The sequence below is a fragment of the Lepidochelys olivacea genome, assembly GCF_965140295.1.
Source record: "Lepidochelys olivacea isolate rLepOli2 genome assembly, chromosome: 2".
NCBI classification, from domain to species: Eukaryota; Metazoa; Chordata; order Testudines; family Cheloniidae; genus Lepidochelys; species Lepidochelys olivacea.
This window is the reverse complement of record NC_140412.1, coordinates 120,267,267-120,287,248: the sequence shown is the minus strand read 5'-3', so window position 1 is coordinate 120,287,248 and position 19,982 is coordinate 120,267,267. Positions and strand designations below refer to the sequence as shown.

At 44.1% G+C, this 19,982-nt stretch overlaps 2 protein-coding genes across 3 annotated transcripts in view; one reads left to right on the top strand and one right to left on the bottom strand.

Moving 5' to 3' along the window:
• Positions 1-16,140, top strand: part of BPHL (biphenyl hydrolase like) — a 31,997-nt gene extending 15,857 nt beyond the window's left edge. For both annotated transcript variants that reach the window (XM_084621518.1, XM_084621519.1), the window contains exons 3-7: positions 140-306; positions 7,214-7,367; positions 8,771-8,902; positions 11,833-11,956; positions 15,784-16,140. In XM_084621518.1, the coding sequence (XP_084477644.1) occupies positions 140-306; positions 7,214-7,367; positions 8,771-8,902; positions 11,833-11,956; positions 15,784-15,871 (665 nt within the window). In that variant the 3' untranslated portion in view covers positions 15,872-16,140. The remainder of the gene's footprint in view (positions 1-139; positions 307-7,213; positions 7,368-8,770; positions 8,903-11,832; positions 11,957-15,783) is intronic.
• Positions 16,141-16,270: 130 nt separating this feature from the next.
• LOC311517023 (tubulin beta-1 chain-like) lies at positions 16,271-19,667 on the bottom strand. The gene is made up of 4 exons (XM_084621515.1): positions 19,510-19,667; positions 18,509-18,617; positions 18,111-18,221; positions 16,271-17,538 (listed from the first exon to the last, which is right to left on the bottom strand). The coding sequence occupies exons 1-4, from the start codon at positions 19,564-19,566 to the stop codon at positions 16,478-16,480; spliced, it is 1,338 nt and encodes a 445-aa protein (XP_084477641.1). The 5' UTR covers positions 19,567-19,667; the 3' UTR covers positions 16,271-16,477.
• Between the last annotated feature and the right edge of the window lie 315 nt (positions 19,668-19,982).

Genomic DNA, 19,982 nt, shown 5'->3' with positions numbered 1-19,982 from the left:
TGAGAAAGGTACCTCACTTTTGTGGATTGGTCTCAACTTTCACATTATTTGAAGGAGGGGTTCCCTCACCTCCATTTGTAGCATGTATAGGGTAGTTGTATAATGTGGTGATTAATTTATCAGGACATAATGTTTTTAGGGAGTAGTCAAACTGATTTTGGACCACAGCTCAAATCTATGAACAAGCAGCTGTTCACAATAGTTGCTTGGGATCCTCGGGGCTATGGACATTCCATCCCTCCAGCTCGAGATTTTCCTCCAGATTTCTTTGAAAGGGATGCAAGAGATGCTGTTGATCTGATGCAGGTAAATCTGTTCTGAGATAAAGTCTGGTTTTCCTTAATGATGGTGGGGAGGGATGAAGTCAAGGATTATATGTTTACAGTAGTAATTGCTGATATTAAATTATGCAAAAGTGCTTAAAATGGATGGAGATACATTCTGCTTCCTTCTCCCTTTTATCACACAGATGATTTAGCCATGGAATTAATTATGTAAGGAAGCAGCGCGTTCTTATTCCAAATATTTTGTCTGAGGATGTTTGTGACTTTATAGTTGAATGAAGTCCAGGAAAACTATATATTAAAAACAAGACCTACAGTTAATGATTGTAGCTGACAGGTTCTCTAGTGGGTGATAGGTTCTTGCAAAATGTCTTAGCTACGAGTTTAACATCTGATCCCTGCAAACTAAACTGACATTTCCATTGTAAGGTCTATTCCTGAAATAGTTAGAATGGGGAGTCAGAGGCTTCCTAAATCCACACCAAATATAATTTACACACATTGTGAGTACAAAGAACATGACTCATGTCTGTCATTGTTTTTCCTGCTTTTTAAGCCTGATTTGTAGAATCATAAAGTGAAAAATATGTTGTCCCGTTGTTTTGTTAATGATTGTGCCAAATTAATGTTAAAGGAAAGCCTGACAATAAAATATTAACTACCATATTGGCAACTTGTAAATGGAATTCCTTATGTTAAACTACACAGAATCTTTGGTCATGTTAAGAATCCTGACAATGCAATATGTTCCAGAAATATCAGATAGGGTTTGGACAGCAAAGCCAGTTATTTCTTTTAACAGCAGCAACTTTGCAGACCCATGGGAAATTGAAAATGCAGCCTTCTTAAAGTACGCTGCATAAGGAGATTAGTTGATCCAAAATAAGTCTGACAAGAAACACAGGAGAAATGTTTTTCCCTAGTCATGAAATCTGGTTGCCCCTTGATTTACAGTATATGCAGACTAATGTACAAAGCCAGTACCACTCTGGCTAACCAAGACAAAAATGCTATCATGAGCAGGTGACGGGCTTCCAAATGCGAAAGGTTGGAACTCCTTTTACCTGCTTCTCTTCAAACAGTTAATGAATGCATGACAGAAAAAAAAGATGCTGTCCTCAAAAGGAGTACATAATCCAATACTTTATACTCAATTGGGTAGAATGCAGGGCAGCATCCCATTCACATTTAATCAGTGCTAAAGTTAAAAGTATAACTGACTAGATTTTTTGGCAACAGAAAACTGTGTAGCATATCTTCCGCTTTTGAAGATTTGTATGTTTATAAGTACGTATATTAAAGGATTATTGAAATCTCTCTTATGAATAGGCTTGGAAGGATTAGGGTTGGGTTTTTTTTATGGAATGTCAAACATTGATTTCACTTTATACAAACTGATGAAAAAAATTATTTCAATCAACAGAAATTTACAGATAGGCAAAGAAAAAAATGCTGCTTGAGAACTTATTAGAGTTTTAATTCAGGCTGTTTACTTTGTATATTTTGACATGTGATGTTGACAATTTGTGTTTTAATGGCTGTAAAGCTTTATCTTTTTGAATATCAACAACCACTGTCATTAAATAATTGTCTGACACCCCCCTCGCATAATTTCCCACAACTGAAAATTTAAGTTGATAAAAATTAAAAAATGCTTAAAACAAACATTATCCATTGAAATTATTTTAAAAAAACAAACAAATTCTGCCAAACCTACTTATGAAGCATGGATTAACGTGTTTATACATTCTCACAAATACTGTATGATAGCACAGTAGCTAAAGACTCAGCCCTAGTAATGAAGATTAGGATTTCCAGAATAAGTGTGTCCACATGGGGAATCATAAGGTATATCAGTTTAAATTCTCATCTTAGCTTATACCAGTATAACTTTCCTGTGCGGACAAGCCCTCAGACCTATTGGCTTTCTACAGACTTGTATTGACTACACTATGAATCCTTTGGCACATAGTGGTTTAGCTATTCTGACAAGCCCCCTTGTGGAGATGCAGTGTATGCCAACAGAGTTCTGCTGGCATAGATACACCATCTCCCCAAATGACATTAGCTGTGCCAACAGAAGCACTCTTTTGCCAGCGTAGTTGTGGCCAGTCTGGGGGTTTTGCAGGAATAGCTTTGTTAGCTTGCATCTGTGTCTGTTAGACTTGGTTCATATTTTTTGAAATTTTCTTCCCAACTCACTGCTATAAGCTTTTCTTAATAAAATGAAAGCTGAGATTCTGAAGAACAAGATAACAGTGCAAGACAGGTGTCACCATCTACCATCTGAATTAAATCTCTTTTTGAAATAAAGACCTCTTTATAACTACTAGCAGAATTTAATATGGGAAAAGAACATTTTAAGCCTGCTTCACTGCACCCTGCTCCGATGCCTACCACTACATCCAGCAATGACCAATAAGCACGTTAGCATTGCTTCTAAAATTTTCAGCAATGAGATAGTTAATATTGATATTTAAAACCTTCTGATACTTCCGTTTTAACATCCCATTGAGCCAAAAGGGATCAGTTCACATGTCTCTGAATTATTGTTTCAGGCTGACTGCAGACTCAGGCAGACATCACTTGTGTTGATTTACATTTGACTCAAATGAAAGCTTATTTTATACAGCAACTTAAAAAGAATCTGCAATTGTGTCAGACCGTACATGGCCACACTACGTATGGGGCCCTGGACGGAGGTAATTTCAAGTGAAATGCTGTCATACTACAGGACCGGAGCCAGCACAAGATAGCCCACAGAAATAGGAAGCCGTAACTGGCTCCGTGGTTGTCCCCACTACTCTCTTCCTGCTGTTAGTGGATCTTGGTGCAGCAGAGAATGTGACCTAGAATCTGCCAAGTTCTAGGGGAAAGTAGTACATAGGATAAATTAAGGTCATTGTGGGCTACAATATTGCTTCCTTAGGGGAAGGCAATCATTTCAACATAAACATTTTTAATTGAAACTCATCATGAAGCAGTATTTAAAGTATACGGTTATAACCAAGAACAGTTCAAATTTCAGATCATGTTTTCTAAGTGGCTTCAATCCAGCTTCACATTTAACAGGCCAAAACCATGCCTCTAAGCACAAAAAAAGGTGGATTTGTACCAGATTGCTTAGATCAGGGGTCGGGAACCTTTCAGAAGTGGTGTGCCGAGTCTTCATTTATTCACTTTAATTTAAGGTTTTTCATATCAGTAATACATTTTAACATTTTTTAGAAGGTGTCTCTCTATAGGTTATATATTATATAACTAAACTATTGTCATATGTAAAGTAAACAAGGTTTTCAAAATGTTTAAGAAGCTTCATTTAAAATTAAATTAAAATGCTAATCTTATGCCGCAGGCCTGCTCAGCCCGCTGCCAGCCTGGGGTTCCATTCACCTAGGCTGGCAGCTGGCTCAGTGGGGCCTGCGGCCGGGACCCCGGCTGGCAAAGGGACCAGCAGCCAGAACCCCAGACCGGCAGTGAGCCGATTGGGGCCAACATCCGGGACCCCAGACGAGCAGTGGGCTAAGCTGCTCAGCCTGCTGCCACTCAGCCCGCTGCTGGTCTGGGCTCCCGGCCCTGCCCACATAGAGTGGGTACCTACCTTCTCCCTGGTTCTAGCCCATTCTCTTCCTCTCTCTCTGCACTGAGCTGAGGATGGGAGTGCACTGAGCACAGGGCTGGGGGTGAAGGAGCAGGCTGAGGGTTGGGGTACAGGGTCTAGCCAGGAGCTAGAATGAGGGAGGGGGCTCAGGGTTGGGGCAGGAGGTTTGGGTGTGGAGTGCTTACCTGGGCAGCTCCCATTTGGTGTGAGGGTGCAGGTGGGAATGGAGTTGGGGGGTGCAGGAGCTCCTGTTTGATGCTCAGGGTGGGGTTGGGAATGTGGGGGGGGAAAGAGTCAGGGCATGGGGAGGGGCTGGGGTCCTGGGGGGATGCAGGGGTCAGGGCAGAGGGCTGGGGGTGTGGGCTAGGGTTGTGGGGGTGCTCCCAGCCCTCTGCCCAGCGGCTCATGGCAGGGGGCTGGAGGGGATATGCCCTGATTCCAGCTCCCTTCCCTATCTCTTCTCCGCCTCCTCCCCGGAGCAAGCGCACTACAGCTCTGCTTCTCCCCCTCCCGCACAAGGGCCATCAGCTGATTGGAGGCAGGGAGGAAGAGGAGGAGGGGCAGGAACCCAGCATGCTGGGGGAAGAGATGTGGGAGGGGAGAAGCTTGCCAGCCCTGCAGCAGCAGCTGCGGACCAAGCTTCTTCACCCTGTCCCTGTTTAGATTGGATATTAGGAAAAACTTTTTCACTAAGAGGGTGGTGAAACACTGGAATGCGTTACCTAGGGAGGTGGTAGAATCTCCTTCCTTAGAGGTTTTTAAGGTCAGGCTTGACAAAGCCCTGGCTGGGATGATTTAACTGGGAATTGGTCCTGCTTCGAGCAGGGGGTTGGACTAGATGACCTTCTGGGGTCCCTTCCAACCCTGATATTCTATGATTCTATGATTCCCCACGGGGGGCGGAGAAGAGCGGGCTGGGGCAGGCAGGATTTTGAATGGCACATGGCTGCCTGCTGGGGTCTTGGCTGCCGGCCCCGCTCAGCCCACTGTCGGCCTGAGTTCGACAGCGGGCTGAGCGGGGCCGGCGGCTGGGACCCGGCAGGCAGCAGCATGCCATTAAAAATCGGCTCACGTGCTGTCTTTGGCATGCATGCCATAGGTTGCCGACCCCTGGCTTAGATATTGAAGTACTCAGATTTTGGGTGCACGCAATTGCAGGAACAAATTTACTGGTTACTTTTAAAAACTTGGACCCTCTAAGCCTAGTTTTGAGTGGTGAAATGCACCCACAGCTACTTACATTGACTCTAGCTGATAATATGAGCGCTCAGCACCTCATAAAATCAGGCCCTAGCTGTTTCAAGTTGGACACTCAAAATTTGAAGCACTGTAAATTAGTGGATGCTTTTAAAAAGTTCAGCCAGTTTAGGTAGCTCTCACACATGTACACTCTCTAAAACCCACAATAGATATTTAACAAGTGTCAACAAACCAGCTCTTGTTTTCCAGGTTTTATTAACCTTTATTTTTTCTAAGACTCTTTAGTAACTGCTTCTCAGGGCTTGTCTATACTTAAAATGCTACAGCAGGGGTCGGCAACCTGCGGCACGCGTGCCAAAGGTGGTATGTGAGCCAATTTTTACTGGCACACTGCTGCCAGCCAGGGTCCCCACTGCTGACCCTGCTCAGCCCGCTGCCTGCCTGGGTGAACAGAACCCCAGGCCAGCAGCGGGCTGAGCGGGGCTGGCGGCCAGGACCCCGGATGGCAGGAACTGGTGGACAGAATCCCAGACCGGCAGCAGGGTGAACCACTCAGCCCGCCACCGGTCTGGGGTTCTGTCTGCCGGCCCCACTCAGCCTGCTGACGGTCTGGAGGTCCGGCCGCCGGCCCCTTGCCAGCTGGGGTCTTGGCCTCCAGCCCCACTCAGCCCGCTGCTGGCCTGAGTGAACGGAACCCCCAGCCGGCAGCGGGCTGAGCGGGGCCGGCGGAACCCCAGATCGGCAGCGGGTGAGCCGCTGCCAGTCTGGGGTTCTGTCCGCCACTCAACTCAGCCCGCTGACAGTCTGGGGTACCGGCCACTGGCCCCTTGTCAGCCGGGGTCCCGGCCATCTGCCCTGCTCAGCCTGCTGCAGGCCTGGGATACCAGCTGCCGGCCCCGCTCACCTCACTGCTGGTCTGGGGTTCCAGCTGCCCGGCCCTGCTCAGCCCTCCTGCTGGCTTGGCGTACCAGCAGCCAGCCCAGGGCTCTGCTCCTGGCCGGGGCCCAACACTCTGCAGCCCTTATCAAAAATTACACTACAATTAGCTTAAAAACTTGAAAAAACTTTGTATATTACAGTAATAGTTAAAAAATGTATAATGTTAAGAAATACATAGGTTTGATGAAACAAAGTAGTTGTACTTATGTGCCTGTGCTTAATTTGTGTTTTGTATGGTTTACCTTCTAAAAAAATCTCGCATGTTTCACACCCCCAGAAAGGGCATCTCGCATGCCTAGGGGGTGCGTGCCCCAGATTAAGAACCATTGCACTAAACTGATAAGATCTGCATTTTAATTTTAAATAAAGCTTCTTAAACATTTTAAAAACCTTGTTTACTTTACATACAACAATAGTTTAGTTATATAATATAGACTTATAGAGAGAGACCTTCTAAAAATGTTAAAATATATTACTGGCACGCAAAAGCTTAAATTAGAGTGAATAAATGAAGACTTAGCACACCACTTCTGAAAGGTTGCCAATCCCTGTGCTACAGTCTAGACACTACCTATGCCAACAGAAGGGGTTCACCCACTGGTATTGGTAATCCACCTCCCCGAGAAGCGGTAGCTAAATTGTTCTTCTCTGTCTACTGCTGTCTAAACTGGGGGTTAGTTCGGTACAGTTACATCTCTCAGGCATGTGGATTTTTCACACCTGAGAGACTTACTTTACCAGTGTAAAATCCCAGTGTAGACCAGGGCACAGTCTCATCTAAGATGCAGTCACCCACTGCCATACAGATTCTTCAAATCTACAGGAAGGCAATCCAAGAATCTCTAGCAGCGTCACACTCACTTTTACTTTAAATAGGGTTTTTTCAATTGCTGCCCATTTTAATGTAAAATCTACTGTCAATGTAATTAGCCTTTACTCCATTAAATAGCCCAAACCATAGTGGAGGGAAATATAATTTCTAGATATTTGAACTTGTCCTTAAGTCTTCCACCATTCAGCAAAGGAGTCTGTATTTCCATTTTAGTTGTGTGTGTTAATTGTAATTTAACTAAATTTGAGATTTTGGTTGAAGTTATTAGTTTTCAAGAAACAGTTAACTGCAGGTAGATACAGTTGTTTAGTAGTGAAGGCCAGTGATTTTTACTGTGATTTTGTCACACCAATCAAGGCATTGAAGTTTAAGAAGTTCTCTTTGCTGGGATGGAGTGATGGTGGGATTACTGCTCTCATAGCAGCTGCAAAATATCCAACCTTTATCCATAAGTTAGTTGTTTGGGGAGCAAACACCATTGTTACTCAAGAGGATCTGAAGCTTTACAATGGTAAGTATTAATTGCATGAATGGAGACATGTCTGATGGCAAATAACTTAGTCTCTTCTTGTATCTTTGTATTGATCCTTTAAAATAATTACAAACACATAACAATTTAAAGGAAATAACACATCACAGAATTCCCTATTTTAGTAAATACAGGAATAGATAAAAAATCTTAATGACACAAACCCTCCTCCCCCAAACCACCATACGTGCAATAAAACAGAAGGAAAAACGTTCCTTAGGAACGAGAGCAAAACTTTTTAAAAATGTGTAATATCTAGTATTCTAGCATATAATGAACAAGAACTTTTCCCCTCCTGAGGTCAGAATACACAATCAGAAAATAATGACAAATAAAATTCATTTGTGTGTAGGAAAAAAATGAATCACCCATGTTTCCTTTTCCACTTTAATTCCCTTGAAATTCTTTGCTCTATTGACAAAAAAAAAAAAAAAGCTTTATAAATAGACCCTGGATTTCTGGCTAACTGCAACTTTTCCAGCAAAACAAAAGCTGAAAAACCTAAAGAAAGAAACTTAGCACGCAGAAAAAAAATCTGATTTCAGTGACCTGAGAAATGTCTGGGAAAATTATTTCTTCTAGAAATTGCATATTGCTGTTTATTGAAAATTATTTGTAATTTGCTTTGTATCCAAATTTGATGCTGTATGGTAGTTGTCACTCTTGGGGACATTTGCTTTATGGGCATTATTGTCAGCTGGAGAGATACAAAATTTCTAAACCTGGCAAACGGGAGTAAAGTAGAATTCCAGATTATTTGTACAGCTTTGAGTAACATGCAGTGAGTCAGCAGGACTCCACTGAGTAGGCAGATCCTGGTTTCCTCTAAGAATGTGGCAAATGTACTATAATGTCAGCATACTGGAACGCCTTAGTAAAGACTTCCTGACATTGAACACTAGTGAATAACTCAGGTGCCAGCTTCCATCCAGAGGCCAGAGCAGAAAGCTGTCCTAGAGCAGGGCATTTATACCCTACCCATTTTCTATAAAAATAGATACGATTTGAACTTTGACTCTAGATAAACACTCTTCTCCCTCACCTCACCAAAGAGACTCTACATGCTTTGGGGTCTCATCCTGCAAGCACACCTCCCTCCTCCTTTCCTCCCACTGCAGGCAGAGAGCGTATTTGTCCACCCCTTGCAAACACAGTAGCAACAATTTGCAACTTGAACTCAGAAAGGACTCTGATACAGACATTGAAATTAATTTGTTATTTTTTGCCCCTTCCACGGATAGTTTTTTTAAAAAAAAACCTTTGACAGAATTTTGCATCTGAAATGTAAATTTGTAATTGGCTCTTAAAATGCACACTCAAGTATTTATGTGAATGCTATTTGTTTATTGAAAAGGGTCTAATGTATTCAATGCCATTTTACATAGCTATCCGAGATGTTTCAAAATGGAGTGAAAAGATCAGGAAACCAATGGAAGAAGTGTATGGACATGAATATTTTGCAAAAACTTGTGAGGCCTGGGTGGATGGAATCTCTCAGTTTGCTGACAAGCCAGATGGTAAGATTCCTGCAACTGCAGCAGCAGAAAAGTTGCAGCTAAAAATCTCTCAACATTGCTCTTAGCAGCCAGCAGAGGAAGAACGAACGAGATGCACACACCGCACAGTGTTATGAACCAGCGGACTCGCGCTCATGAATACAGCAGACACTTCACAGAATCTAAGTGATGAACAGGAGGAAAGAGCTTTTGGAAGTCATTAGCTGAGACTTTTCTCTGCCTTTGTTTTGCCACAAGCCTAGAATAGAATCATAGAATCTCAGGGTTGGAAGGGACCTCAGGAGGTCATCTAGTCCAACCCTCTGCTCAAAGCAGGACGAATCCCCAATTTTTGCCCCAGATCCCTAAATGGCCCCCTCAAGGATTGAGGTCACAACCCTGGGTTTAGCAGGCCAATGCTCAAACCACTGAGCTATCCCTCCCCCCCCAAGTTACTAAAAATATCATTTTTAAATAGATGTAGTTGGAGAGTTTCTTCTCAGGTTCCTTTTCAGTTCTCTTTCAATGAGGAAATATTTTCCACTTGAGAGATATGACATAGCCCAAAAGAGCATTCGTTTTATGGTTTCTACAGGTAGCAGCAGATATTGAAAGCAAGGGAGGGAAGATTGATTTTTAAAGATTTGTGGTTCAGATTTAACAAAGCATATTTAAAATAATGCAGCCAAAGATAAAGCATCTAAAATAAGTCAGTTACAATTCAGGAACAACTATGTTATTTTTAAGCTTGACTCTTAAAAATCTTTGGGAATAAACTCTTCCTATAGACTTTGCAAATAAGATTGACCCTAAATGCTAAACAGCAATTTTCTGTTTTAATTCATAGCAAATTTGCTTTTAAATTGCTGAATGCAAACAATATATACAGTACATATGGTGCACACAAGGCAAAAAGCCCAAGATTCCCTTATGTGTATGTTCCTTTAGTCCTTAAAACCAAAATAGTAAATATCTGACAATGGTTCTGAATAGACAGTAGGCATCAAATGACTGCAAGGAAAGTGTTTCCTTACATTTTACTTCTTCAAATCCAGAGACAGACTTGTAAGAAAGATGCCAGTCAGCTGGTACCATAATTTCTCCCAGTAGGGAGGCATCTTAACAAGTTGTATTCCAGTTCTTTTGTCATTTTTTTTAAAAAATAGCACCCCCTTAGATAGGGGTAAGTATAAGTCTGGGGTATATATGCAGTGAAACCTTGGCTGACAGCCATCTGCAAGCAGTAGTCACATCCTTTAGTGGCCACAATTTTCAGCACGTGTGGAAATAAGTCTCCCTGGAAAAAGACCACCTGGAAACATTTAACAACTAGCTGACTTGCCCAGGTGCTGTAACTGGACTCAGCACTGGAAAGTGCTGAGCATTCTCATCTCCCTCTGTAGTCAGCAATAGTTGGCAGCACTCAGCCATCAGCATCTTGCACAATCTGATCCAGTGTACGCTAGGTCATCTGTGAAAGGCAGTTAGCTACTTTTGTACTGAGAGCCAGTCATGCATCAAGGTACCAGTGGATGAAATCAAGAAAAGGGACAAATAAAAACACTAGATTTTCTTTCATTCAAACTGGAATTAATCATGCATGAACATGATTTAAGTAGAATAGCAAAAACTTGTGCTCAAACACAGCCTGTTGCTTAAAATTTCTCAGGACTATTTGCCATGAATAGGCAGGAAAGCTGATGGCGCAAGAAACTCTAAAAAATAAATTCTAAACTCACTGAGGATGGTGACTTTTAAGGCGATGCTGCATGAGTGGCTTAAAGCTGCAGAACTGAAGAATGTTCCTGCAAAGCGTACCAACTGTGCTAAGGGAGGAAGTACAATCTGGTGATTAAAGCAGAGGACGGTTGTGTCTATTTCTTGACTCTCTAACCTTGGGCAAGCGACTTCACCTTTCTGTACTTGCTGTTCTGAAGCTTAAACAACATTGAAAAGGTGCTTTAAGATCCTTGGATGAAAAGTACCAAGTGAAAATGATTACTGGGCAATAATTGAAAAAAAGTAAGGTAATGGGTGAGGTGGAGGCATCATTATTTAAAACTAGCAACGAGTGACTTGAGAGCTGGGACAGCATGAATATATACACTTGAACTGGGTTCTAAGGCTGCCGATATCTGTGAGGAAAGCCTTGTAAATTGAAAGCAAAAATTGTTTGAGAATGTCTGGAATATCAAATGAAAGTTTCTCGCCTCCTTGATTTACCCACAAACTCACTCATGAAAGCACGAGTCAAAGCCAAGAATGGAAAGCTAGCCAAAAAGAGTGCATAAACTGTATTGATGTGTGGAAAAGGGAAGCAGAATGCACATTATTTTCAGGTTTACTTTAAATGAAAGAACAGAAAAAAAAACCTTTGATTGGTTTGGGTAATTCTAGATTAGGTGGACACCTATTACAAAGAGAAATGTCCATTATGAGCAGATATTACTGTATATTTATATACTTAATTTTTATACCGTAGGTTTAAAAAAATTGTCAGGTAACCTGCAGCTTGATAACCTAGAATAACCAACAGTAGCATAAACATGAGATGGCATAGACCTCAGAGACGGAAGAGATGAATTATAGCCAAGCAATCCATGCATTGTCTAGTTATGTGCAGTTAGAATGTTTAGAAAAGTGCGTGCCACAAATATTTCATGCACTGGCTTTGCTATGTAGTGATGGTTCATTAATCAACAGCTCATCACACAGAAGTAGAAATATATTATGTATTTCATCTTTGGGGAAAGAGGTTTGTGTACTGATGCTAGGCAGCGTACGTTTGGCACTTGCTTATTATCCCTCTGTGGCAGGGTGACTACATTGTATATGCCAATGGGTACTAGTGATCAGAGCTACAATAGAAGTTCCTAGTTTCTAACAGTTTTTTCAGTTTTAAACTTTCATATTTTAAAATAAAGAGCATAACCTTAACCTCTGTTTTTCAGGTAACATTTGTCAACATTTACTGCCTCACATAAAGTGTCCAACATTTATAATACATGGTGGAAAAGACCCTTTGGTACCACAGTTTCACGCGGACTATCTTCATGCACACATCAAAGGGTCACGGTGAGTCATGCCTTCAGCTGCACAGTTTTGAAGCACCTTTTGGGAAGGGAAGAAGTGAACACACAATATGGAAATGGAAAATCTTTAGGCAGAATTTCTCAGACACGGATGGAGTTGTTTGTAAGCATCCCCAGAATGGTACATTGAGAGCAGCGCAGACTATCCTTTTTACATTATAGTACTGTTTTAAAAAGGAGTAAGGAGCCAAAAGGATTAAAAGCTGGCTAACTGATAGGTCTCAAAATGTCTGAGAATGGAGAATCATTATTGAGCAGATGCATTTCTAGTGCATCCCACAGGGATTGGTTCTTGCCCCTATGCTATGAACATTTTTATCAATAACCTGCAAGAGAACAAAATCACTACTGATAAAGTTTGCAGGTGACAAGGATTTGGGGAGTGGTAAATAATGAAGAGGACGGGTCACTGATTAGAGCAGAGTGGGTGCAAACAGTACCTGTTTTAATGTGGCCAAATGTAAAGGTGCATATCTAGGCAGGGCCAGATTAACTTTTTGTGGGCCCGGCCCCAAATATATTTGTGGGCCCTCATTGGAGAAGTAGGGCATGTGATGGGGGTGCAGTCTGCAGAGCGAGGGGCCAGTTGGGGGCAATTAGGTGCAGCACAGCCGGAGTGGTCCCTCTCAGCCAAGCACAAGGGCAATGTTTACAAACCCAAAATTGCTAGACGCACCCTGGCCCGCCCAGCCCTGTGCTGCCAGCATGCCCCTTCCACACTGCCCCCTGCCCAGCGCCCTGCCTTTATGCCCAGCATCCCCCTCACCAAGAGACTTCCCCCACAGATCCCTACGCCCAGCGCCCCCTCGCCCAGACCTCCCCTACAGATCCTTATGCCCAATGCCCCCAGACCTGCTATGCCCAGCACCCCCTGCCCAGAGACCCCTCCCGCTGACCTCCCACCACAACTGCACAATACCCTGCACACCATACCCCCTGCCCAGCTCCCTCACTCGCAGATCACCTATTGTCCAGCACCCCCTTCACAGTCCCACCATTACAGCACCACATATTCCTGAGGGAATTCCGAATCAAATTCTGTGCATAATATTTTAAAATTCTGCAATTTTTGTTTTTTAACAATAAATAAACGTGGAAGCTCCATCATGGCAGGGGAGAAGCACCGGCCACCAAGATGAGAGAATACCCTGCAGCCTCCCCCAGCCCCCTGGGACCGGGACTTGGTAGTGAGGCTGAACCTGACCCTGACACAGCACAAGGGCCATGTCTGCCACAGAAACTCCTTGGGGCCCTGCCCCTTTTGCACCAGGCACACCAGATGCGGGCAGGGAGGCTCAACCTCGCAGCAGGATCCAAGTGCGGAGGGACTTAGTGTGGGGGGAATCCAGATAGGAGTAAGAGGGTTCTGTGTGGGGCAGTCTGGGTGCAGGCAGCTCAGTGGGGGATCTGGATGCAGAGGGAGGTTCCAAGTGCAGGGGCAATAGGAGTCTGCAAGGGAGACCAAGTGAAAGTAGTTAGAGCTCAGCAGCTGGGGGAAAAGGGGTGGAGGTGTGCAGTCTGGGTGCAGGGGAGGTGGTTGGGGCTCAGGGGGGAGGGTGTCTGATCTCTGGCCCCATTGTAAACCTGGAACTGCATCTAGGAACAAAGAAGGCAGGTCATACTTACAAGATAGGGACTCTATCCTGGGAAGCAGTCACTTTGAAAGAGTTGGGAGTGGGGGCAGATAATCAGCTGATAATGAGCTCACAGTGTAACACCAAGGCCAAAAGGACTAATGCTATCCTTGGATGCACGAATAGAAGAATCTTGAATAGGAGTAGAGAGATTATTTACTTCTGTATTTGACACTGGTGCAACTGCTGCTTGAATACCATGTCCAGTTCTAGTGCCCATAGTTCAAGAAGGATGTTGATAAATTGGAGAGAGTTCAGAGAAGAGCCACAAGAATGATTAAAGGATTAGAAAGCATGTCTTGTAGTGAAATTGTTTAAGATAAATAGACTCAAGGAGCTCACAGAGAAGGTTGAGGGGTGACTTCATTACAGTCTAAATGGGCTGTGCAATCTAGCAGAGAAAGGTGTAGCACGATACAGTGGCTGGATGTTTAAACTAGACAAATTTAGACTGGAAATAAAGGTGTAAATTTAACAATGAAGGTAGTTAACCACTGGAATAGTGTTCCAGGGGTTATGGTGGGTCCTCTATCACTAGCAATTTTAAATCAGTACTGGATTTTTTTTTAATTTTTATTAAATAAAAGGATATATGCTCTAGGAATTAATTTTAGGGAAGGTCTGTGGCCTCTGAGCTATATACCATGGTGCCTTCTCACCTTGGAATCTGTTAATCTAAAAGTGAAACCATGTAGTTAAGACCACTTCCACCCATCTGAATTACTGCCCCTGCACTCCTTGTGCCATATGATATCTAATCGCTATCCCCTTCAGCAGAGCTAACAAAGCCCTGAAATACTACAGCTGGAGCAGGAAGCCCAGTTAGCACTGAATGCTAAGGTCATAGCTGCTCTATCTACACCTTTACTGAGACGTTACTACTGGGCACTGGTCTCATAATAAACATGAAGTGACAGTCAACTATTTCGCTCAAGTGCATCAGTGTTTTTGGAATAATGAACGGTACAGAATACAAATATGTCCAGAGATGTTACTCTCAACCCCTTTACCCAAAATCTTGAAGCAGTGCTCACCTCATCTAGAAACTGTGGCAATGCATCCTCTTAGCATGTGGAATACAGCTGTTCATTCTCTTCCTAGCTGTGACTAGTCTGTCAACTAGAGCTCCATTTTATTACTATTTCCAACACACAGTGCACACTAGCAATAGAGTAGGATTAGGAAAACCGAAGCCATTTTTATGAAGACAAAACAGGTAAATTCTGTTTAGTTAGCTGGTTTAACCTCTGTCAAAATGAAAATTAGAGTTTACTTTACAGGCTTCCCTGTTCATACAGAATTCATACAGGTTTGCTCCATTAGCAAAACTTAATACCCAGCCCAACCCATTAGTTACTTAGCTGGCACACTTAGTGTCACACTGTCCTCACCACAAAAGTCTCCTCCATCCACTCCAGCATTGTTACTCCCTCCCCTTTTTCAGAGGATCACTTCAACTCATGACCATCACCCTGCTCTTTTCCCTGAAGGCAAGTACTGTAGATTCTATTCCAGTGTTGCCTCATAGGAGACATTAGTGAGATGTTGTAACATCTCATGCTACCTCTGGAAGGTTAACCCTCTACAGCCGCTAGTGCAGGCATTTGCAAACTGGGGGTCAGAAGGTTATTACGTTGGGGGGGGGGTACAATCTGTCAACCTCCACCCCAACCCACACTTTGCCTCCAGCATTTATAATGGTGTTAAATATATTTTAAAGGGTTTTTAAGTTTATAAGGAGGTGAAGGGTGGGGGTCATCACACTCAGGGGCTTCCTATGTGAAAGGGGTCACCAGTACAAAAGTTTGAGAACCAAGTATCTGGCTTCTGGCAAGTAGCTGACTTAAAGAGAAAATTTCCCAGAGATTCACAATTACAGCTCATCTAACACATTTTTCCCTGATCCAGCACCAATTTGTCTTCCCCAGAGATGGCATTTAGCTTTGTAGGCACTAGCTATAGACTGTCAAGGTTTCAATTTTAAGAATAACTCAACTAATTATTAAATGGAGGAGCCAGATTCTGACTTTACACCAAAGGAAATCTAGATAGTGTTTAAAAAGAAAAAACCACAGGAGTTGCTTCAGATTTTGCACTTGGTTACCATGGTCATAATGGCCCTATGTGTTTTATATGCAAGTATATGTTTAGCGTTTACATGACTATCTTTTTTTAGGTTGTTTCTGATGCCAGAAGGAAAGCACAATCTACATTTACGCTTTGCAGAAGAATTCAACAGATTAGTAGAAGATTTCCTACAATAGAGTTAAAAAAATTAAGTATGTAAGGTTATCTTAGTATATTTAATGATTATATTCTCCCTCTCTGGCCATCCCAGTCATGTCACTGACTTATTGGCCGTTTGATTCTCCATTATAAGAAACTGTAAAAGGAAATTGTTTGCATTTATGCCAGTTAGAGGTAGATTAAGATCCTTACTATATCTTGCTTGGTAAAAAAGTAGTGCATGGCAGAGATGCATCTGTCTGTAAAAAAGTAACTAGTGAAGCAGCATTAAATGTGTCTGACTGGATCAAGATTGTTATCTAGCAAGTACTTAACTCCATATCAGGAAGCACTGAATGTGCAGTTAACAAGACTATATAAAGAGATATGCTGGATGAGAACTGGAGACTTATTTTAAACAAACAAACCAGGAGACATTTTGAACACATGCCTTTATGTGTCTTAAAGTTAAGATCAAAGCCATCAAACTTGACTTTACAATTATTACATAGAGAACTTTGTTAAGGTTACATAATGCCAACAGAGGATAATCAACTACACGGCCAAGAAGAACATGCTTTATCACCATTATCAGAGTTCATTCTGACCACATGCCTGGTAGAGTTCCTCTGGTACCAACTGCCTTAAGCCTCATCCTCCTCTCCTTCCTCTTCAAATTCCCCTTGCTCATCAGCAGTGGCATCTTGGTATTGCTGATATTCTGATACCAGGTCATTCATGTTGCTCTCTGCTTCAGTGAACTCCATCTCATCCATGCCCTCACCAGTGTACCAGTGCAAGAAAGCCTTACGCCGGAACATGGCCGTGAACTGCTCAGAGATTCTCTTGAACAGCTCCTGAATGGCTGTGCTGTTCCCAATGAAAGTGGCAGACATTTTGAGGCCGCGGGGGGGAATGTCACAGACAGCCGTCTTGACGTTATTGGGGATCCATTCAACAAAGTAGCTGCTGTTTTTGTTCTGGACATTGAGCATCTGCTCATCCACCTCCTTCATGGACATTCGGCCACGGAATATTGCTGCCACAGTCAGGTAGCGGCCATGGCGGGGATCACAGGCTGCCATCATGTTTTTAGAATCAAACATCTGCTGCGTTAGCTCTGGCACCGTCAGAGCCCGGTACTGCTGGCTGCCACGGCTAGTTAGCGGGGCAAACCCTGGCATGAAGAAGTGCAGACGGGGGAAAGGCACCATATTGACTGCCAGCTTGCGGAGATCAGCATTCAGCTGTCCGGGAAACCGGAGGCAGGTCGTCACGCCGCTCATAGTGATGGAGACCAGGTGGTTGAGGTCCCCATAGGTAGGGGTTGTGAGTTTCAGCGTGCGGAAGCAAATGTCATACAAGGCTTCATTGTCAATACAGTAGGTTTCATCCGTATTTTCCACCAACTGGTGGACAGAAAGGGTGGCATTGTAGGGTTCAACCACAGTGTCTGACACTTTCGGAGATGGCATTACACTGAAGGTGTTCATGATACGGTCCGGGTACTCCTCCCTAATTTTGCTAATGAGGAGAGTTCCCATCCCAGACCCCGTGCCACCACCTAGAGAATGGGTCAGCTGGAAACCCTGTAGACAGTCACAGCTTTCCGATTCCTTCCTTACCACATCCAGGACAGAGTCCACTAGCTCAGCTCCCTCTGTGTAGTGGCCTTTTGCCCAGTTGTTTCCAGCACCACTCTGACCTGGAAGGCGGAATGGAATATGCTGATTTAGTCACCAGTTTAGTTTCACATACTCTGTTTAGGATATGGTGTACAAGGCACAAACGCTATTAAATCTTAATTTATGGACAAAGGGGAATAGTTTTACCAAGCTATATCAATTTACTACAATTAATGGACTATTGTGTATACTGTGATTCCATTTATGTTTGGACTTTACAAGTCCACAAGTTAAAAGCTAAATTATTCCATTTAAGTTTCATGCAAACAACCCAAAAACAGAGGGCACACTGAATGTATGCAGTAAGAGGCGTTAATATAAGCAGCTCTACAGGGATGTTTCAAATTCATTGTCTCAACACAAAAAGAAAAGGAGTACTTGTGGCACCTTAGAGACTAACCAATTTATTTGAGCATGAGCTTTCGTGTAGCTCACGAAAGCTCATGCTCAAATAAATTGGTTAGTCTCTAAGGTGCCACAAGTACTCCTTTTCTTTTTGCGAATACAGACTAACACGGCTGCTACTCTGAAACCTGTCTCAACACAGGAGCCAAAGACTACTGCAGCTGCAGCTATACATAATGTTACATACCAAAGACAAAGTTGTCAGGTCTGAAGATTTGGCCAAATGGTCCAGATCTGACAGAGTCCATTGTGCCAGGCTCCAAATCAACAAGGATTGCACGGGGTACATACTTGTTACCTGTAAAAGGAACAAAAACCAGTATAACTGACTTGCAGTCAGCAGGCTGCTTTGCTCTGAGCAGGCTCAACACAGCTCACTGGAAAGACTGCTGCAGTGACAGAAGGGAAAGAGTATTAAGTAGAGCCATCTTGGAAAGACTCAGTGTCCTTTAACAAAGGGTCAATAGCAAATTCCTTTACGGTAGCTGTCCCAACTATAATGAACTGTACATCTATACACCTGACTTATTTTGGCTTACTTAGTAAAATTATGAAGGTCTGAAGAAATAAGTGGTGTATAATTACCAGCAGCTTCATTGTAGTAAACATTGATCCTTTCTAGCTGCAAGTCACTGTCACCATGGTAGCTGCCAGTGGGGTCGATGCCATGCTCATCACTGATGACCTCCCAGAACTGAAATAGGGTTTTGAAAAGGGCACTTAGTAATTGCATTAGGCTGTCGGGGTGATCCAACATGCTGTCAACATGTCTGTTCTAGGTCCATGGACCTAGCCCCTGCCCAGGGCCCTAACCAATAACTGCACCTTGATGAGACAAACACAGACAAGGTGTTTACCCCCTGCCCCCGAAGCAGTTAAGAATTGGTAGAGCTGCAATTATGATTAAGAAGGAATAGCAGGAAACTGCAGCATCAGGCAGTAAGCAAATGCTTGTTACAATTAGGTTAATGTATCACTTTGAGAAATGCTACCATAGGCTTTAAGAATTACAGTATCTCTAATCAGTTGTAGTCTTCAAAGTGATTTACGTTGCTAGACACTAGAAAGGAAATTTCCCCCATTAGGAATCCAGTTAGATACTACAGGAAAGAACCTACACAGATGTGACACCCTTGAACCATCTCTGACGCTGCTCCAAGCACAGCTACCTCCCCGCGTAAGGGGGCGAGGCATCCGGAGCCTACAGGGAGTTGTCTGCTGCATCAGCAAGGAACTGAGCGCCATTGTGCATTCAGAGCACGGCAATCAGGCTGTCGGAATACGCTTCCCCACGCCCGGCCGAGACAATGCTCAATCTTCCCTTTATCTTTTATGGAGTAGAAGTGGCGACTCAACGGAGAGCTGAAACAGGTGCGCTGATGCACTGATTCAAAGGGGTCAGCTGAAGATTATTTTAGGTAAACATGGAGTTGTTCCCAAACCTCCAGCACCACCCCCACTTAGCGACCTCGCTTTTACACCGCAACAGCATCTGTCCAGCCCCCGCGTGCGCACCCCACTGAGCCGCCCCCTGCCAGCGCCAGGGACACAACAAGCGGGGCCCCCGACCGGGCCCCGATCTTTACCTTGGCTCCGATCTGGTTCCCGCACTGGCCAGCCTGGATGTGCACGATCTCACGCATGGCGCCGGAGTCACACGGCCACAAACACGCTCTGCCTCCGGCTGCTCCCTGGCTCCCTCAGGCACTTGCAGCTGTGAGCTCTGAACCGCGCGGCCCCCCCAGCTCCTCCTTTTATGGGGGGGGCTGCTGGCCCCGCCCCTCGCGCCACGGAGCTCCGCCCCCTCCCGTCACAAGCCCGCTCCCCGCAGCCCTTCTCAAGCGGGTGATGTAATGCCGGGGCGGGGCCTCGCCGTGCGCTCGGGGGATGCTGCTGCTGCCGCTCCATTGTCTCCAGGGCACGGGGGGCGCTAGGCGGGAGCCATCGCGGGGGGCGGAGTGGGGAGCCGCAGCCTCAGCAGCTGGGAGGGGGCTTGTCGCAGCCTGAGGGGCAACGAGCGTCTCCTGCTCCCCCCAGGGCCCCCCGTGCAGAGCGAGAG